This window comes from Leptopilina boulardi, unplaced genomic scaffold (genome assembly GCF_019393585.1).
Source record: "Leptopilina boulardi isolate dan_hultmark-lab unplaced genomic scaffold, ZJU_Lbou_2.1 LbouV2_255, whole genome shotgun sequence".
In the NCBI taxonomy this organism is placed as follows: Eukaryota; Metazoa; Arthropoda; class Insecta; order Hymenoptera; family Figitidae; genus Leptopilina; species Leptopilina boulardi.
The window spans coordinates 919,967-939,105 of NW_026137813.1; the positions used below are offsets into that span (position 1 = coordinate 919,967).

The following is a 19,139-nucleotide window of genomic DNA, read 5'->3' on the forward strand; positions in this document are numbered from 1 at the left end:
AAATCGTCAGAAAGATTTCGACCATTTGCAATTTCGGACAAATGAAAATTCTATCAATTAGAAATTCTGTTAAATGATTTTACGGTTAAGTAAAAATTCTGTAGTATGAAAAATCGGTTTTATGGAAATTAAACCAAATAATAATTCGAACAAATGAAAATTCATCTGAAAGAAAATTCTATGCAATGAAATTCTACCCAATAAAATTCTTTGGAATAAATAAAAATTCTTTGAAATGAATTTTCGGTTATCATCTTTTTGTAGTATCACTCTGAAAAACGCAAACAAGCTAAAATTTGTTTGCAGCGAATGTCCACTTTCACCCGTGGCGCTTCACAAATGAATAAATATTGATATATATATTAATATATTCTATATTTGTTCAAATAAGCAAAAAATTACTATATGAAGCGCGTTTAGTATTTTCCGTACAAATATAAACTGTCCAAATGGAAATTTTATTTTCAAAAAGCGCCATACAATAATTTGTATTTATTCATGGTAGCGTTTTATTGGTTTGATTTTTATCTATATACATGTATATATCTATATGGTGCTCGTATACCTCTTTAAACATTGGATAGTTTATGCATCAGTCAGTAAAATTTTTCATATAATATAGGTTCAATACTGTATCAAATGGTTATAAAGTTATAGCAGCACCATAAGAGCCAATAAACTGCTGCGCCCATGAATCGGCATCAACCATTTTTAGTGCAGTTATTTATTTATCTGCAAACATAGAAATTTCAAATAAAATAGTTTTTACTAGTAAAAATTTCAAAAGAACATTAAAAAATAGTGTTTGTTTCGATGATTAAATTCGAAACTTTCTTTTTTATTATATTTAACTGAAAAAAATTAATTTATAAGAATAAATCTTGGCACATAATTAAATATATAGAATATATAATTTTTTCAGTAAAATTTCAGAAGTTTATTTTATCATATTTCGGAGCAATATCACCAATTTAAGTGATATTTGGTAGTATGATATTTATTGATATAAAGGTCCAGACAACAATAAGTTTTTTTTTTAATAATTAATTTAGTTTACTGAAATATTTCGATCTTTCGTAAATAAATACTTTAATTAAAAATTATTTACAATTTTATTTTATTGATTCTTATAAATTAAACTATTTAATGCATAATAATAATTATGCATAATAAATAATAAAGCTGAAGTCTACAATCTACATCATCAACGATGAGAAAACAACATGTTTTTCTAAGACGGATAATAAATAATCAGTGGAACATCTGAATTATGACACTTTGCAGGGAATGGTAGTTTTTTTTAGTGTTTTAAGTCGGTTATATTACCGAGAGAATATTACCGAGAACGAGAATATTACCAAGAATATAACTAACGTTTAAATTCTCTGAGAATTTTCCTTTTTTAAATAAGACAAATTAAAATGCAGATAATATATAATAATTTTTAAATTTTTTCATATATTGCTTAACTAATTCAAATTTTCTAATTTACTAAATTCAGAGCATCCATTCATACATACAATTAGAATGGAGGCAAAATAGAAATAAATAAAAACACAACATAACCTCACTTTCCTTTAGGCTTTGGCACGTGCGTTAGTCGGTTCTGTTTAGCATTATCCATATTATACTTTCACAATTATTTTTATTGATTAATGACTATATATTTATTTATTTTTCAAAAATGAAAAAACCTAAAAGTGCAGTTTGGAAATACTTTAAAAGTATTGAGGATAAAAACACGAAAACAATTAAGTTTTTGTGTATATAAGACTTATCTTTATTCCAAATTTAATTAAATTTATTCGCATACTAAATTTTTATTCATACTAAATGAGGGCAATTTAATCAATGTTCATAAACATAAGTTTTTAATTTAAAAAATATATGATATTATTTTGATTCTATTACTCGGTAAATTTAATAATCAAAAAGATATAATATTGATCACTTGACTCAAAGTAATCGATATCATCTTTTTGATTATTAAAAAATATTAAAAATTTTATTTTAAAGATTTTTTTATTCATAGAATAAAAAAATGTTTTTAGATAAAAGCAATTATCTTAATTATCCTAAAATATATGTCTTATATTAATAAAAATAATAAATATACATTATTTACGTAAATAAACTTAAATTCTCAATATTCTCTTAAATTCTCTTGAATTCTGTTAAAAAATTTAAATTACCGTAATTTTCCTGGTAATATAACCCCAGCTTAAATTCTCGAGAATTTAAGAACACTAGTTTTTTTCGATACATGGCGGGGAACTAGAATAGAGAAAAGCATGGTGAGGTAGGTGTAAAATATAAAGATATGGCACATTTGGGACGTTCTACTCGAATTCCAGTCGAAATTTACATTTGCCCTTTTTAAACTAAGACTTGAGCGTAAATCAAACATGTAATATTTTCCATACAATCAAATAATTATTTTAAATGAAAGTTATAGATATTTTCCACATATTAAAATAGAACTTATACAAACCCAATTTTTTTTCAGTTATATTTCAAAACAAAAATTATATTCATGCAAATAAATATTGATTTGAATAAAAATAAACATACATTGTTGAATAAAATAATTTCCATAATTAATTTAAAGCAATTATTTATTTCCTCCAATTACTGAATATTGGGATGTGAAATACTGCGATACGCCATCTGGTGAGAGCCTTGTTGTCGTGGCCATGTTTTCATTCCGTCTTTCTCTAACATATATACAAAAGAAAGAGATAAAAAAAACCAAGATGGTTGTCACAAGAATGCTCAGGGTTGGGTCAGTTTCGCGTGATTTCTGATCCCAATATTTATTTGTTTTATTAGTTATTTAAATTTAATCCAAATTACTATTTATTAGATATACGATAATATAGAATATTTAGGTCTAGTAAATATATTTATTTGGTTTAAATGCATATTTAATGAATAATTTAGACAAGTAAATCATTTTTATTTGAATCAATTAATTTTTATTTGTTCTAAATAATTTTTTTCATTGTACGCATAATAAAAAAAAATCATTATTACGAATTATAAATTTATTCTCAAAATAGTCAGCAAACAACTTTAAGTAAAATATAATAGATTGACCCAATTATTTTTACCTAAAAAATTGTTTTTTTTTTTTTTTTTGTACATTCATATCAATGGATATCATACTACCGAGTTTCATTTAAATTTGTGATGTTATGTGATAAAAAAAAACTCCTATAGAATGACACATATATATTACTTTTTTTACATATAATACTTTTTTAAGTAGTATTGTAAAATTTGTATTCATATAGAAGTAAAAAAAAATAGGAAAATTTAATCTAAGGTGTATCTATATTTATATTCATACATTTACATAAATATTCTGTGAAAAATTAGATGATACATGCGCCCTATAACTTTGACACATACATCTTATCTCACTGACCTACTTTCACCAAGAGTATTAAGCTGACTTTTCTCAAGACCTGACTGAATTTTCTTTCATCAAATGAAAAACGACATATTCCATGAAACTAATTGTCTAGACTTTTATTAAAAATCATTGGTTGCAGAATATCATAAAAAAAAAAATGATAATCACAAGCAACTCTTTCTTTCATTTTTTTCCTTTGAGAAAATTATATAGACAAAGTTCTTATTAATAAGGTTACCTTGAAATAATGAAAGGCACAAAAAATAATTGACTATTAATTATAAAAAAAAAAAAAATGATGCTTAATTAGTTTATTTTTAAGTTCTTAATTTGATATAAGTGATTTTAATGAAAAAAAAAAACAAAGGAAGGTATTTTTCTTTGATTTTCTTGTTATGGCAATAAGTTTTTACGCTTTTTAAACAATTTTTCTATATGCTTGAATTGAAATTGTTAAAAGGTCCACAAAGAGAAGTGGGTCATTGAACAAAAACTATAGAGTCTGGTTTTAATTGCATATCTCGTTTTTAGTTTAATTAAAACACTATACATATTCCACAATAGAATCGGTAGTTAAATCAATTTTAATTGGTTATCAACAATTTCACTATCTGATGGCTTATACTATCGTGGAGGTCTGTCAAATTGTCATTTTATCATATTGAAAATTTGATACCACATTTATGACCTAAAATTTTATAATCTCTTTTTATTTTTAATTCTATTTTAAAGAACTATTTATTATTTAAATTAATTATTTTTGTTTCAATAAATATTTAATTAATAAATATTTATATATTTAACTGATAAATATTTATTAAAATGGAAAAAAAAATTTTCTCTGTAACAAAAATAAATAAAATATTTTTTCCAATGTTTTTTTAAATGTATAAAAAAAGGAATATAGTGTTGTTTTTTTTGACAATTTTTACTTTTAATTGATATTGATATTGAAGGTAAAATTGAAATGTCAATGAATAATTCAAATATTTATTTTGTTCCTAAATGAAAATCAATGGAGCCCCTTGAGTTATTCTATTTTTATATTTTCTTTTATATAGGACAAAGTGAATGTGCTTTTTCGTTATAATTTCTAATATGTATATAATATACATATTCATATCTTAATGATAAAATAGCGTTTACTGAATAAAATTTATGAGTATAATTCTATATTATTAAAATCTTAAAATATGATATACATTATACAAGAAGAATTTAAATTTTTATTTTATAGTCATAAAATCTTTAAATAGATGTGTATCAAAATTTTATTTGTATTATATAAAATTTGTTTACCTCCTTTTTGGCTCATTGATTTCATTAAATCTTTAATTTAATTTTTTAAATGGAGATCGAATTTATTGAATACTTTTTTTAAATATATATTATATAAGAAAGTACTTAGGCAGTTTAATTCAATTTAATCTGTAAAATTTATTTCCTGATAAATGTGTGTGTGTGTGTGTAGTGTTCGTTCAACGGAAACTCTCTTATAATTAAATTCCTCTTGATTAAACATGAACGAAAAGCTTGGGTACTGGTGGACACTCATCGCGTATACGATGGATATGGAAAAACTCAAACAAATTTTCAATTTTAAATCAAACGTCAGCTTTTCAAATCGTCAATTTTTTTTTATTGATTTTATGTAAAAATTTTATTTAATTCTTTTGTTTCGATATAAAACAATTTAGTTTTTTATCTTCTTTATTTTTATTATTCTCTTATCATGAAAATTATATATTATATTTTGACTTAACAGAATTTCTACCTCCATGAAGTTGGCGTCGACGCTCAGAGCCGAAAATTGTTTTTACAGAACCAAAAATGTCAAATTATTTTTTTTAAAAATATTTTCCGTCCAAATAATACCTTGAGAAATACTTTTTAAGGTATTATGTGGACACAAAACGATTTTAAAAATGATTTGATATTTTTGGTACCATGAAAAATAATTTTTGACGCCGAGCGTCGAAGCCAGCTTCAGGAAGGTGAATTTCTAAATTTTTATTAGAATGTGAATTGTCGCTTTTAGCAGAATTGATGATATTTAACAAAAAAACGAATTATTTTAACGTTTTAAAAGAATTTTTATTTAAATAAATTTAAATACAAACAGAATTTCAATTTTATTGAGAATTTATTTAACCGAATTTTTAATAATTAGAAGAATTACAATTTATAGACAAATTTTAATTATAACCTCAATTTTTTCGGCGTTTCAATCAACACCTTCATCCGAGAGTTACAAAATTTGATATTTATGATGATGATAGTAATAATGCTAGTGCGGCCACACAATAGTTACTGTAATTCTTTTTTTTTTTTGTAATATTCAGTATATTGTACTAATGAAAAGTGTAATTACTACCCGTCTGAATTGAATAAATAAATAAATTTATGAAGAATTTTTATTCAACTGAATTTTAAGTGAATCGAATTTTTTAATGCCGACACTTCCAATTCATCGAAATCTTCATTTATCCAACATTAAAAATTTCTATTGAAGTAAGCAAAGAAAAATTTCATGCATGATTAGAATATTTAAATTTTTCAATGCAATGATTAAATTTCATTGAAATATTTCCAAATCTTAACGTCGCGCATGCTCCAACCTATGTAAGGTTAGGTTACTCTTTCAACTTTCAAGCTTTGTTTTGTTGCACTTTTGTTTGTTTTTCAAAAATATTAGTGCGATTCCAAGTGAGATTTTGACTTTTTCGGAGTAGGTTAACCGATTGCAATGAAACTTTGGAATTTTGTTATATATAGTAAGACTAATCTTTAACGTAAATTTCAGCCTAAAATATTTGTTAGTTTACGAGATTTGCAATAATAACAAAAAATTTAAAACTGCTATATCTTCCGTTCTAATAAACGGATTGAGGTCTACTTTTTTTTAAAATGTCAAGGAAAATGAGAGGAATAAATCTCTTTCAGAACATTTTTTTATAATTTTACAACTAAAAAAATTATTAAATAATAATTGAATAACTTTCGCGCGACTAACTAAAATTCAATCACTTAAACGCTAAAATGATCTTACCTGTGTTTTCTTTAATGTTCCAAAGGATTTTTATTGTAAATGTAAGTTTAACTTAAGAAATTTTATTAATTTATTAGTATAAACAATTGAGATTTCTGCTAGTTGACGTGCAGACGACATTGCGCACGCAGCATTCTCACATAGCCAATTTAGTCCACGAATCACGTCAGTTGGCTATGTGAGAATGCTGCGTGCGCAATGTCGTCTACACGTCAACTAGCAGAAATCTCAATTGTTTATACTAATAAATTAATAAAATTTCTTAAGTTAAACTTACATTTACAATAAAAATCCTTTGGAACATTAAAGAAAACACAGGTAAGATCATTTTAGCGTTTAAGTGATTGAATTTTAGTTAGTCGCGCGAAAGTTATTCAATTATTATTTAATAATTTTTTTAGTTGTAAAATTATAAAAAAATGTTCTGAAAGAGATTTATTCCTCTCATTTTCCTTGACATTTTAAAAAAAAGTAGACCTCAATCCGTTTATTAGAACGGAAGATATAGCAGTTTTAAATTTTTTGTTATTATTGCAAATCTCGTAAACTAACAAATATTTTAGGCTGAAATTTACGTTAAAGATTAGTCTTACTATATATAACAAAATTCCAAAGTTTCATTGCAATCGGTTAACCTACTCCGAAAAAGTCAAAATCTCACTTGGAATCGCACATTACTAAATTGATAAAAAGATTTACTTGTAAAAGATGTTACAAGTTTTTAAACAAAATTGGAACCTTATGAGTATTAATTTCAATGTTACTAAGAGTTTAAGTAGATCTATTTTTATGTTAAAAATGTGATAAATATTTTTAATGATTGAAATTAAAAATTTCATAAATACGACATTTTATTACAGGAAAAGAAAAACTTATTTGTAATAAAATAACATATTCAGAAATGCGAAATGTTTATTGTAGAAACACTAACAAAAGAAGCGAACAACCGCAAAAAAAGTGAGGTTATGTATAGCATAATATTAATATTATTTTGCTATATTTATGATTTATTATAACTTCCCTTCTATATTAATAATTTTGATATTTATTGATATTAGTCCTTAAAATAAAATATAATATTTTTAAGTGTTTATTTATTCGAATTATTATTTAATAGAATTTCTATATTTCAGAACTGTTGCTTAAACGAATTTTCATTTTACAGACTTTTTACTTCATCGAATTTTCATCAGACAGAATAGTTATTTAAAATAATTTTTATTCTACCGAATGAATACATATTAGAAAAAATTCTTTTCTTGCTGAATTTACAAATTTATTTGAATTTACATTTTGCAGAATTCTCAAAATTCCCGAATTTTTATTTTACAGAACTTTTTGACAGAAAAATTTCCGCCCCAATTCTTTTGTCAGATATATTTATTTGGACAAATGAATGTTCTATAAAATAAAAATTCAACATTTGAAGAATTTTGTAAAATTGTAAATTCCAATAAATTGAAAATTTAGCTAGAAAGGAATTCTTTATATTATTCTTTCTATAAAATAAAAATTCTTTTAAATGACTATTTTGTATAATAAAAATTTGAGAAAATAATAATTTAGGCAAATTTAGTTTATATAATAATTTGCAAACATTTTATTATTTTATTCGGCTAAAAGTAAATATTGTGTCAATTGAAAATTCGAAGAAATCAATTTGGCCAATTTTACGGGAATCATGCCTTTGTACACCTGTGTTACTGACCCTGGAAACCCTCCGAGAGACAATTTTTAACAAAACCTATTAATTTATTCAAACGCAAACTTCAAATAAGGATATCTCATACAAAAATAAATATTTTTAAAAGTTCTAAATTACAAATTGTTCATGAAGATATGAGCTTTCAAATGCATATCACGAAAACTTCAAAACAAATTTTTTTACCGTTATAAAAAATCAAAAAGTACCCTAAAAAGGGAATTTTTTCAATTTTCAAGATCAAATTTCTTGAAAACCTAGAGTGATGGAGTAATTCTGAGTTCGGATTCGTGTTCAGCGTCAAAAAACCTGTAAGAATCATCATATCCCAAGTGCGAAAACCAAAACGGCCCAATATTGGCTCAGTATTGGCAAAACAGGGAACGAGCCTTGGTAGACAATATTGGGCCTACTCTTATGGTGTTAACTGCGGTTGGACGTCGGCAGTCAAGTATCAGACGCCATTACTGGGCCAATCTTGGCTGCCATTAGTGGCCCAGTATTGACAAAGTTTAAAAAATTATAATTAATTATACATTTATCATTCAAGTCCTGATTGTTTAAACATTTGAAAATTTGTAACGCTCGCGGGAACCGAACTCGCAACCTAACGCACCGAAATCTAACACGCTAACCACTACGCTATACGCGGATATGGGAATCTCAACACAAAAATGTTTTGATAAGGTGCATTTGAGGAACATTTCAGCCGCTAATGCGCCATTACTGGGCCAAGATTCGTTACAACTTTGGAAAAAATGACTTGTCAAAATAAATTCAACATTTCTGCCGACAGTGGGCCAATAATGACCCTGTAATGGGACAGAGTTCATCTCAATTATGGAAAAGTAGAATTACCAAGTATTGGTGACAATATTGGCCCAGTAATGGGACAGAGTTCGTCTCAATTATAGAAAATTAGAATTACCAAGTATTGGTGCCAATATTGGCCCAGTAATGTGACGGAGTTCGGTCCAATTATGGCAAAGTGGAGTAACCGAGAATCGGTGCCAATATCACAGTTTTCCTAAAAGTATCAAATTGAGACCAAAAATTGCATGAAATCTTTGCAACGTTTTGATGCACATAAGTTATATCAAAAAGAGATCGTTTTTTGTATCATTTTTAGAAATGATACACGAAACGGTCTCATTTTTTGATGCATAAAATTTAATCAATTTATATCAATCATGGCCGAATTGAATCGACTCAAAATTAAACGAATTTTTTTCAGATCTTTTGGTAATAGTACAATTGCGGAGACCATTTCACTATTTAATTTGAAAATGAAAATAACAGAAAATCAAAGACAATGTGCAATGCGATAATTAAAAAGTGACAGCTTATAAACATAACCTAAAATGCATGAGAAAAAATTTGTCGATAAAATCAATATAGCCGAGCTTTTTAGAAGGTAGATGGCAGTTTTGCTTTTTATAAAAACGATTCAGAAAAAATTTAAAGAAAGAAAATAGATGAGTGCTGACATCTACCTTCTAAAAATATCGGCTATATTGATTTTATCGACATATTTTTTCTCATGCATTTTAGGTTATGTTTATAAGCTGTCACTTTTTAATTATCGAATTGCACATTGTCTTTGATTTTCTGTTATTTTCATTTTCAAATTAAATAGTGAAATGGTCTCCGCAATTGTACTATTACCAAAATATCTGAAAAAAATTCCTTTAATTTTGAGTCGATTCAATTCGGCCATGATTGATATAAATTGATTAAATTTTTTGCATCAAAAAATGAGACCGTTTCGTGTATCATTTCTAAAAATGATACACAAAACGATCTCTTTTTGATATAACTTATGTGCATCAAAACGTTGCAATAGAAAAACATACAACCAAGTTTACTGTGTATTGGCCCAAAAATGGGACGAATTGATCGCCAGTACTGGTCCAGTAACGTTTGCCGTACTTCGGCAGACATTACTGGGCGAATGTTGGGCCGTATTGGCAGTCTTGGCATTTCATCCCAGAAATAAAAAAAAAATGAAATTCTGTTGCACAATGTTAGAATTCGATTAAATTGTAAAATTCTATAAAAAATTGGATAAAGAAAAATTCTGTATAGTGAAAATTCTAATTAATGAATTTTAGAACTTATTCATGTATATAGACGTTCGAATATGGCCTATAAAGATAATTTAAAATTAATATGAATTTTGAAAATAATTTATTAAGAATAGCTGACCATTTTTTTTTTGTTTTTTTTTTGAGACTAATACTGTTATCGCGCGTATGAAGGTCGTTTGGGTTTTTTTTCTGGTTATGGAGGTGGTGATAATCGACCCTTTATTTTATATTGTACTCCTTTGGCCTACATGTATACACACACACATCCCTGAAATTTTCTCTTCAAACTAAGGGATACAGTCACGCAATGGTCAGCCCGAACACTTTCTCAAACTACATATATATATTTAATATGTGGAAATATCATCGCATGGACTATGGGCTAGAAATTGCAAATATCGACCTGTTTAAATGCAACTTGTGCACCACCTGCAAATAGTAACTAGTTTAGTCGACGACGCATATAAGAATACACTGGGAGATTCTATTTAACTTATACTATTTTTCCTTATATTTTTTGTGATTTTAAAATATATATAAAATCGCGAAAATCGTTTTATTTCTCGCACGTTTAAACAGTGTGTAATTGATTTTTTTACCCTTTTATATATACTGTACGACGTATTTTATTATATACGCTTTATATTTTTTATTGTTTTAGAATTTACTTTTTTAAATTCCATTGAAAATTTTTTAATTCCAATTAAAAAATTGTGAATGATTTTAATTTTCATTTCGTATTGAATAGTTTTTTTAAAAATTGAATTGTAACTTTTGAAATTTTCAAAAAGAACAATTAATTTTTTATTTATTTTATCGCCCATTTAGAAAAAAATGGGTATGAGTTAAAAAAATGAACAGAAAATTATTTATAAATGACGATTATTAAAAAAAATAGAAGTTAATAACAAGTTATTATTAATAAGTTGTTAACAAAAAGTATACTGTGATCATTGGCTTTTTTTTTGAATGACGTAAAAATATGATTACTATTGTTATTATTTTTTTTTCAATTTAATTTTTCTTCTATTATCTAATTTTTATCTTCCACTCTAAAAGGATCAAAAAAGTGATTACAAAAAGAAAAATTGTATTGTCGGATTATATAGAAGGCGAGGGCGGGGAAATAAAGTTTCTTATTATAAATTTCTATTGTTTCCTCATAGAGAAAGTTCTAGTGAAATTTTTAGACCTTGATTTGTTTTCATCTTTTTCTAAAAAAAAACAATATAAACGTTTTTGATATTTTTTTTTTTTTGTTTTAATCGTACTGAACATGAGAACGCGATATCATCATCATGCTTTATGAAACATTGATTAATTATAATTAATTTGCATTTTTTCATCAAATTTTTTTTTTTTTAACTGTAGATATGAGGATTTTTACAGTTTTATGTACTTTTATTTATTTGTATTTATTTGCAAGTTTAATAGAAAGTAAAAAGTTTTTTTTTTCATTTTCAGAAACAAGCCAAAGACATTCGCATTCGACCACTGCTTTTACTCGCTGGATCCGAGTTTAGAAAACTTTGCGAGTCAAGACGTTGTCTTCAATGCATTGGGTCGAGATATTTTGGACAATGCATTCCAAGGATACAACGCCTGTATCTTCGCTTATGGACAAACCGGTAAATTCATCATTTTTTTTTTTTTTTTTTTTTTTTGAAACGTATGATTATGTTCCAAAAATCATTAGTTAGAATTTTCATTTTATGGAATTTCATTTGTCAACATTATTTTTGAACCGAATTTTTATTTGTTCGTATTAGTATTTTGCAGAATTTTCATTAAACCGATTTTCTATGTTACAGAATTTTCATATAATCGAAAATTCACTTCACAGAATTTTTATTTGGTCGAATTTTCATTTAACCTAATAGGCATTTTAAATAGTTTTTAACGAAGCTGAAGTACGCAACGTTTATATAAACGATTTTTAAAGAAATAATTTTTTAAAATAAAAATTTCTATAATTTTTTGCCTAAAAAATATTTCTTGTAGTTTTCATTAATCAACAAATTATGAAAAAAAATTTTTTAGTCAAAAAATTATAGAATTTTTCATTTTAAAAAATTATTTCTTTAAAAATCGTTTATATAAACGTTGCGTACTTCAGCTTCGTTAGTTTTTATTGGTTAGAATTTCATTGCATAGAATTTTCATTTTATTCTTTCAGATGAATTTTCATTTGTTCGAATTATATTTGGTATAATTTCCATAAAACCGATTTTTCATACTACAAAATTTTTACTTAACCGAAAAATCATTTAACAGAATTTCTAATTGATAGGAATTTTCATTTGTCCGAAATTGGAAATGGCCGAACAAACAATCGACAGAAAGATTTCGGCGCGATTTTTAAAATCAACCAATCAGAATTTTATGGATAATTTTTGATTGGTTGATTTTAAAAATCGCGCCGAAATCTTTCTGTCGATTTTTTGTTCGGACATTTCCAATTTCGGACAAATGAAAATTCCTATCAATTAGAAATTTTGTTAAATGATTTTTCGGTTAAGTAAAAATTTTGTAGTGTATAAAAAATCGGTTTTATGGAAATTATACCAAATATAATTCGAACAAATGAAAATTCATCTGAAAGAATAAAATGAAAATTCTATGCAATGAAATTCTAATCAATAAAAATTTTTTAAAATGCCTATTATGTTAAATGAAAATTCAAGCAAATACAAATTCTGACAAATAAAAATTCGAACAAATAAAAATTCTGTGAAGTGAATTTTCGATTATATAAAAATTGTGTAATATAGAAAATCGTTTTGATGAAAATTCTGCAAAATACTAATTCGAACAAATGAAAATTCGGCTTAAAAATAATTATGACAAATGAAATTCCATAAAATGAAAATTCTAACTAATGATTTTTGGAACATAATCATGCGTCCCAAAAAAATGATAATTTTATGATTTTCAATTACTTTTTTTAATTAAATTAAAGAAATAAATTAATTTTCCTTTCTTTCTTATAATAAAAATTTTTAGAAACATTTTATTAAATATAATAGCAATAAAATAAAAAAAAATATGATTTTGAATTTGATTTATAATTTTGAAAAAATTGACATAGGTTCGGGAAAATCTTATACGATGATGGGAAGCGGTGACAACAAAGGCATAATTCCCAGGTTATGTGACAATCTTTTCGATATGATTGCCAAACAACAGAGCTCTGAATTAACGTACAAAGTTGAAGTCTCTTATATGGAAATCTATAATGAAAAGGTGCACGATTTGTTGGATCTAAAGCCAAATAAACAGTCCCTTAAAGTTAGAGAGCACAATGTTTTAGGTCCTTATGTAGATGGTCTTAGTCAACTTGCTGTGACCTCATTTCAGGTAATTATATGCCTTCTCATTTCCTTCAATAATTATAACGATAAAACAGCTCGTAATCGTAATATAAATATTCTTTTATCATTTTACTCTATCGATATGAGATAATTATCGAAGCGAGAATGTAATATTTTTCAATCAGCTTCCGTGTTAATAAGTTTATATAATATAATAATTATACAATAATTTTTATATTTCGACAGCTTTGATGATAAAAGAAATTTTTTTTTTTTTTGTTTTTTTTTTAGAATTGATATAACAATAATATTGAAATTATTTCAATTACCTAACCAATGGTTTGGAAAAATTTATCTTTATCTTCGCTAATTAATTAGATTTCTAAATAATAATTAGGTTATTCATTTTATAAACTGTTATAAAATAATTGAAATTTTAACCTAATGAAATTTTTATTATTATTAGGCAACAATTTTTTTCCTGATATTATTTAGGATCTAAAAATTAAAAGAAAAACATATTTGACCAGATTAGAAATTCTTTTTTTTGAAAAAATAAAAAAAATATTATAAATTGTGAAAGAAGTTCTAATTTCATTTTTTCCTAAATTTTAATTTTTATTACAAAATTTGTTAATTAATACATTTCTTTTTTAAATTTTCCTAACACGTAGCATCATTTTATATTCTTAATAATGTCGAAAACTAAATACGTACAAGAAGTTAGCAACGCCATTTTTTTTTTTTTTAATAGAATAATTTTTGTTATAATTTGTGCAAATTTTGTACTGTAGAAAATAATAATTAGGACTCGAATTTCAAAAAAAAAAAAATGTAAGCTCAAAAATTCCCCTTATATGGAATTAAAAATAAACAATTGTGCAAGACCAGAAGGAACAGAAATTTTTACAACAATTTTCAAAATCTTTAATAATAAATTATTTAAAATAATTCAAAAAACGATTTTTAACACACAAATATTTAAAAATTATTATTTTTTTTTTAAATAAATTTTATTAGATTTAAATTTAAAAAACTCTGGGTTAAAAATTTTAAATAATTTATTATTAAAGATTTTGAAACTCAAGCAGAACAAACAGAAATTCTTACAACAATTATTGTAAAAATTTATGTTTGTTCTGGTCTTGCACAATTATTATTTTTTCAAAAAAAAAAAAAAAAATTTTTACAGAACAAAATTTGCACGAATTGTCACAAAAATTATTTTTTTAAAAAAATGAAATGACGTTACAACGAAAATTTCTAGAGGTTAAAATTTCACTGGTACCTCCCCTTAAAAAAAAACAATTAATTTTAATTATTATGAACTTGGAAGCTGATTATATAGAGAAGCTGTTACAAATAATTTTTATTATTTATAAAGCTTTTAACAAAGAAACAAAAATATTTTTTATCGCAGGATATAGATAATTTAATGACAGAAGGTAACAAATCGAGAACGGTAGCGGCGACAAATATGAATTCGGAGAGTTCACGTTCGCATGCCGTTTTTTCTGTCATTCTCACTCAAACGTTGACAGATTCAAAAAGTGGTGTCAGTGGTGAAAAGGTGTCGCGTATGAGTCTCGTCGATTTGGCAGGAAGTGAGAGGGCTGTGAAAACGGGAGCTGTTGGTGATAGACTCAAGGAAGGAAGCAATATAAATAAGTAAATTTTTTAATCACACTTTTTCAATATAAAAAATTTAAAAGAAAAAGTTTCCTCGCTCTTTTCTTGTTTTCTAAAATTTATGTCTTTATCATTTTTTCAGATCACTAACTACTTTAGGACTAGTCATCTCAAAATTAGCGGATCAAAGTTCCAGCGTGAAAAATAAAGATAAATTCGTCCCCTATAGAGATTCGGTTCTAACTTGGCTTTTAAAAGTAAGAAATAATTTTCAAACAAAAAAGTAGAATATTTATCATAAATAGAGAGAGAGAGACAGAAACTTAATGCTTTTCACGAAGACGATTTATGCTTTTCAAAAAGCTGCAGTTATTCTGCAATTATGATTTACATCTGAAAACTTTTTTACTTAAGCTCAAAATTATTAAATATATCTAATAAAAATATTAAATTATTAAAATGAAAAAGTAATCTAAATTTTCAATAACCATTAAATTTATTTAAAAAAAAAAAGAAATACAGAAATTTCATCAATTTTAAACATAAAAAAATTCAAAGCCTATTTAAAGTTTTGAAAATTAACAATAATTTTTTTTTAAGATTATTTATATATTTTTCCATTAAAATTCTTAGAATATTTTTCAGTTTTCTATTAACTGCTGTATTTTTACTGATTTTCAAAAATTTAATGAAATTCTCTAAAAAAAAAATTCAATTATCTTAAATTATTTTTCAATTAAAAATTTTATGAAATTTTACAATTGTTTAGAATTTTAAAAAAAATCAGTAAATAAAATTACTAAAAATTTTAATTTTCCATCTAAAATTTTCTAACTCTTCCGAATTTTCAATTATTTTTATAATATTTTTCGAAAATTTAATTATCTGAAAGCATTTTTCAATTAAAAAATTTTTAAATTCAATTTTTGTCTGTAATTTCTAATAAATTCTTCATCAATAGAAATCACTAAAAATTGAAATTAAAAATCTCTTGAAGTTCAATTAATTTCGAAAATCTGAATTGTGTAAATCCTGGAAAATTTAATTTCTTTTTAAATTTAATGTTATCTAAAATTATTTGATAAATTATTTTTAATTCTGTAAAATTGAAATTATTTTTTAAAAAAAAGTTACAATTAAAAACTCTAAAATTGAATTATTAAATTCATTTATAAACAATATTTTGTTTTCTTTTAACAATATTGGAATTTATCGAGAATTATTTGATGGAAAATTCGAAATGACACTTTTTTTTTTAATCCAGGATAATCTCGGTGGTAATAGTAAAACTGTGATGGTAGCGACAATATCGCCGGCAGCTGATAATTATGAAGAAACACTTTCGACACTTCGCTATGCAGACAGAGCGAAGAGAATTGTCAATCATGCTGTGGTTAATGAGGATCCAAATGCAAGAATAATTCGCGAGCTGAGACAGGAAGTTGAGGCATTAAAAGAAATGCTTTTACATGCAACGGTACAGTTGAATAGAGAAAATATTTTTAAAAAATATTTTTTCAAACAATAAAATTCCATAGACAATTATTTTTATTTTTATATTTGATTGTTGTGTTTTCTTTTTTTTTAGGGTCAAGGCTCGGTTGTTGTTCAAAGACGTACAGACATCACTGAAAAACTCTCTGAATCGGAACGATTAATGAAAGAAATGTCACAAACATGGGAGGAGAAATTAGTGAAAACTGAGAGGCTTCAACACGAAAGACAACAGGCTCTCGAAAAAATGGGTATCAGTGTTCAAGCCTCTGGTATACAAGTGGAGAAAAACAAATATTATTTAGTTAATCTCAATGATGATCCTAGTCTCAATGAACTGTTGGTGTATTACTTAAAGGTAAATATATATATACTTTAAATTATATTAAAATTTATAAAAATATAAAAAGTATTTTTTGCTACGAACACTTTTTTTGACAGTCATTTGTTTATTTGTAGCAAAAATATACTAAATGAAATTTTGGAAAATATATTGCAAACAAAGCGAGATAGAGAAAAATTTCAAAAGACACTTTTTTTTACATCTTTTAAAGAGGAACAATTATTTCGACTAATTTAAAAAATATTCAATACTTTGCAGAAAATAATTTGTATATGTTTCTAGAATATAAAATGCTTTTTTTTTAAATTTATATTATTTCTTGTAAAATAAGAATTTAAAGTAGAAAAAAATAAGATACGGTAAACTATGACTTTTTTATTTAGTAGAGAATATTTTTAAAAAATTAAAAAAAAAAAAAATATTGATATTTGTTCCAAATAATTAAACTTAATATTTGTAATTGATTTAATTATTTAAAGAAGTTAAAAAATAATAGATTATTCTTTCAAAGTTCAACAGTCAAATAACCTAGTTTTGCGATATTTGTCAATTAATTAACATACAAAGAAAATTCATGAAACTCAAATTGAAATTAAATATTTATTCATATAGATACTAATTCAGTATTATCCAGAATATTATCTAAATTTTATTTATAAATACAGACTGAATTTAATTTACTTTAGAAATTGAATTAATTATTAAAAAATATGAAATTATAAAAATAAATTAAAAACTGATGAATATTTTCTTTGCATTTTTTTAATTTTAACTTTATAAATATAAAAAATTTACACTTTGCTTATTTTTACGATTTTCAATTGTTAATGAATTCTCTTAGAAAATAAGGGAAAAAATTTCAATTTTAATTTGTTTAAATTCAATTACGTACTTGAAAATTAAATTTTTTAAATTTAATTATTGAAAATTCAATAAATGGAAAAATAATTATAACAAGTGAGAAAAAAAAGTCAAATATTCCTGTTGATTTTTAGGAAAAAACTTTGGTTGGTGGTCGATCTGCAAAAGTCGAGCAAGATATTCAATTGCATGGCTTGGGAATTTTGCCCGAACATTGTGTGATAACAATAGAGGAATCTGGTTTATTTATGACCCCATTGAATGGTGCTAGATGTTTCGTTAATGGCAATCAAGTCACGGAAAAAACACCATTGCTTCATGGCGACAGAATCGTTTGGGGCAATCATCATTTTTTTAGAGTCAATTGTCCTAGAAGTTCGACAGGTACATTATTTATTTATTTTTTTTATTATATATTTACATTTACTTGCGATTTTTTTTTTAAATGAATTATTATAGGTAGTTTTTTTTATTTATTTTTATTATATATATATTTATAATTTTCTTACCATTTTTTATTAATCATTATAGGTAATTTTTTTATTTAATTATTTATATAATAAATAATAATAATAATAATAATAATTATAATTTTATAGTTTTTTTTTCTAATTTTTTTTTCAATTTTATTCCAAAAGGAAAATATTTTTTTGTTTTGACAAAATTGAATTCTTTTCATTAAAAAGGAGAAATTGAATATAATTTTCAGCGCTCAACAGTGAACCACAAACACCAGCACAAAATATCGACTACAATTTTGCTCGTGAAGAACTTATGCTCAATGAACTGTCAAATGATCCAATTCAAAGGGCGATTGCAAGGCTTGAAAAACAACACGAGGAGGATAAACAAGTTGCACTGGAAAAACAAAGATTAGAATATGAACGACAATTTCAACAATTACGAAATTTGGTGTCACCATCGACTCCTTATGCACCTTACATGCCTTATGATCCGCTGCGCGGTAATCAAGGTGGTAAACTTCCTGCATGCACACCAACAACTCAAATGCGAGTTGAGAAATGGGCACAAGAGCGGGACGAAATGTTCAAAAGGAGTTTGGGTCAGTTAAAAACTGATATTCTCAAAGCAAATTCTTTGGTACAAGAGGCAAATTTTCTTGCTGAAGAAATGGAGAAGCAGACAAAATTCAGTGTCACTTTGCAAATTCCACCAAATAATTTAAGTCCAAATAGAAAGGTATTGTTTCATGATTGTATTTCTTTTTTTTCAAATTTTTATTTAAAA

At 25.1% G+C, this 19,139-nt stretch overlaps 1 protein-coding gene across 5 annotated transcripts in view; it reads left to right on the top strand.

The window, feature by feature from the left end:
• LOC127280859 (kinesin-like protein KIF13B) overlaps nucleotides 1-19,139 on the top strand; it is an 85,746-nt gene that overhangs the window by 47,061 nt on the left and 19,546 nt on the right. For all 5 annotated transcript variants that reach the window (XM_051304161.1, XM_051304163.1, XM_051304162.1 and 2 more), the window contains exons 3-10: nucleotides 11,718-11,881; nucleotides 13,342-13,610; nucleotides 14,985-15,232; nucleotides 15,336-15,450; nucleotides 16,458-16,670; nucleotides 16,782-17,045; nucleotides 18,026-18,275; nucleotides 18,601-19,091. In XM_051304161.1, coding sequence (XP_051160118.1) covers nucleotides 11,718-11,881; nucleotides 13,342-13,610; nucleotides 14,985-15,232; nucleotides 15,336-15,450; nucleotides 16,458-16,670; nucleotides 16,782-17,045; nucleotides 18,026-18,275; nucleotides 18,601-19,091 — 2,014 coding nt within the window. The remainder of the gene's footprint in view (nucleotides 1-11,717; nucleotides 11,882-13,341; nucleotides 13,611-14,984; nucleotides 15,233-15,335; nucleotides 15,451-16,457; nucleotides 16,671-16,781; nucleotides 17,046-18,025; nucleotides 18,276-18,600; nucleotides 19,092-19,139) is intronic.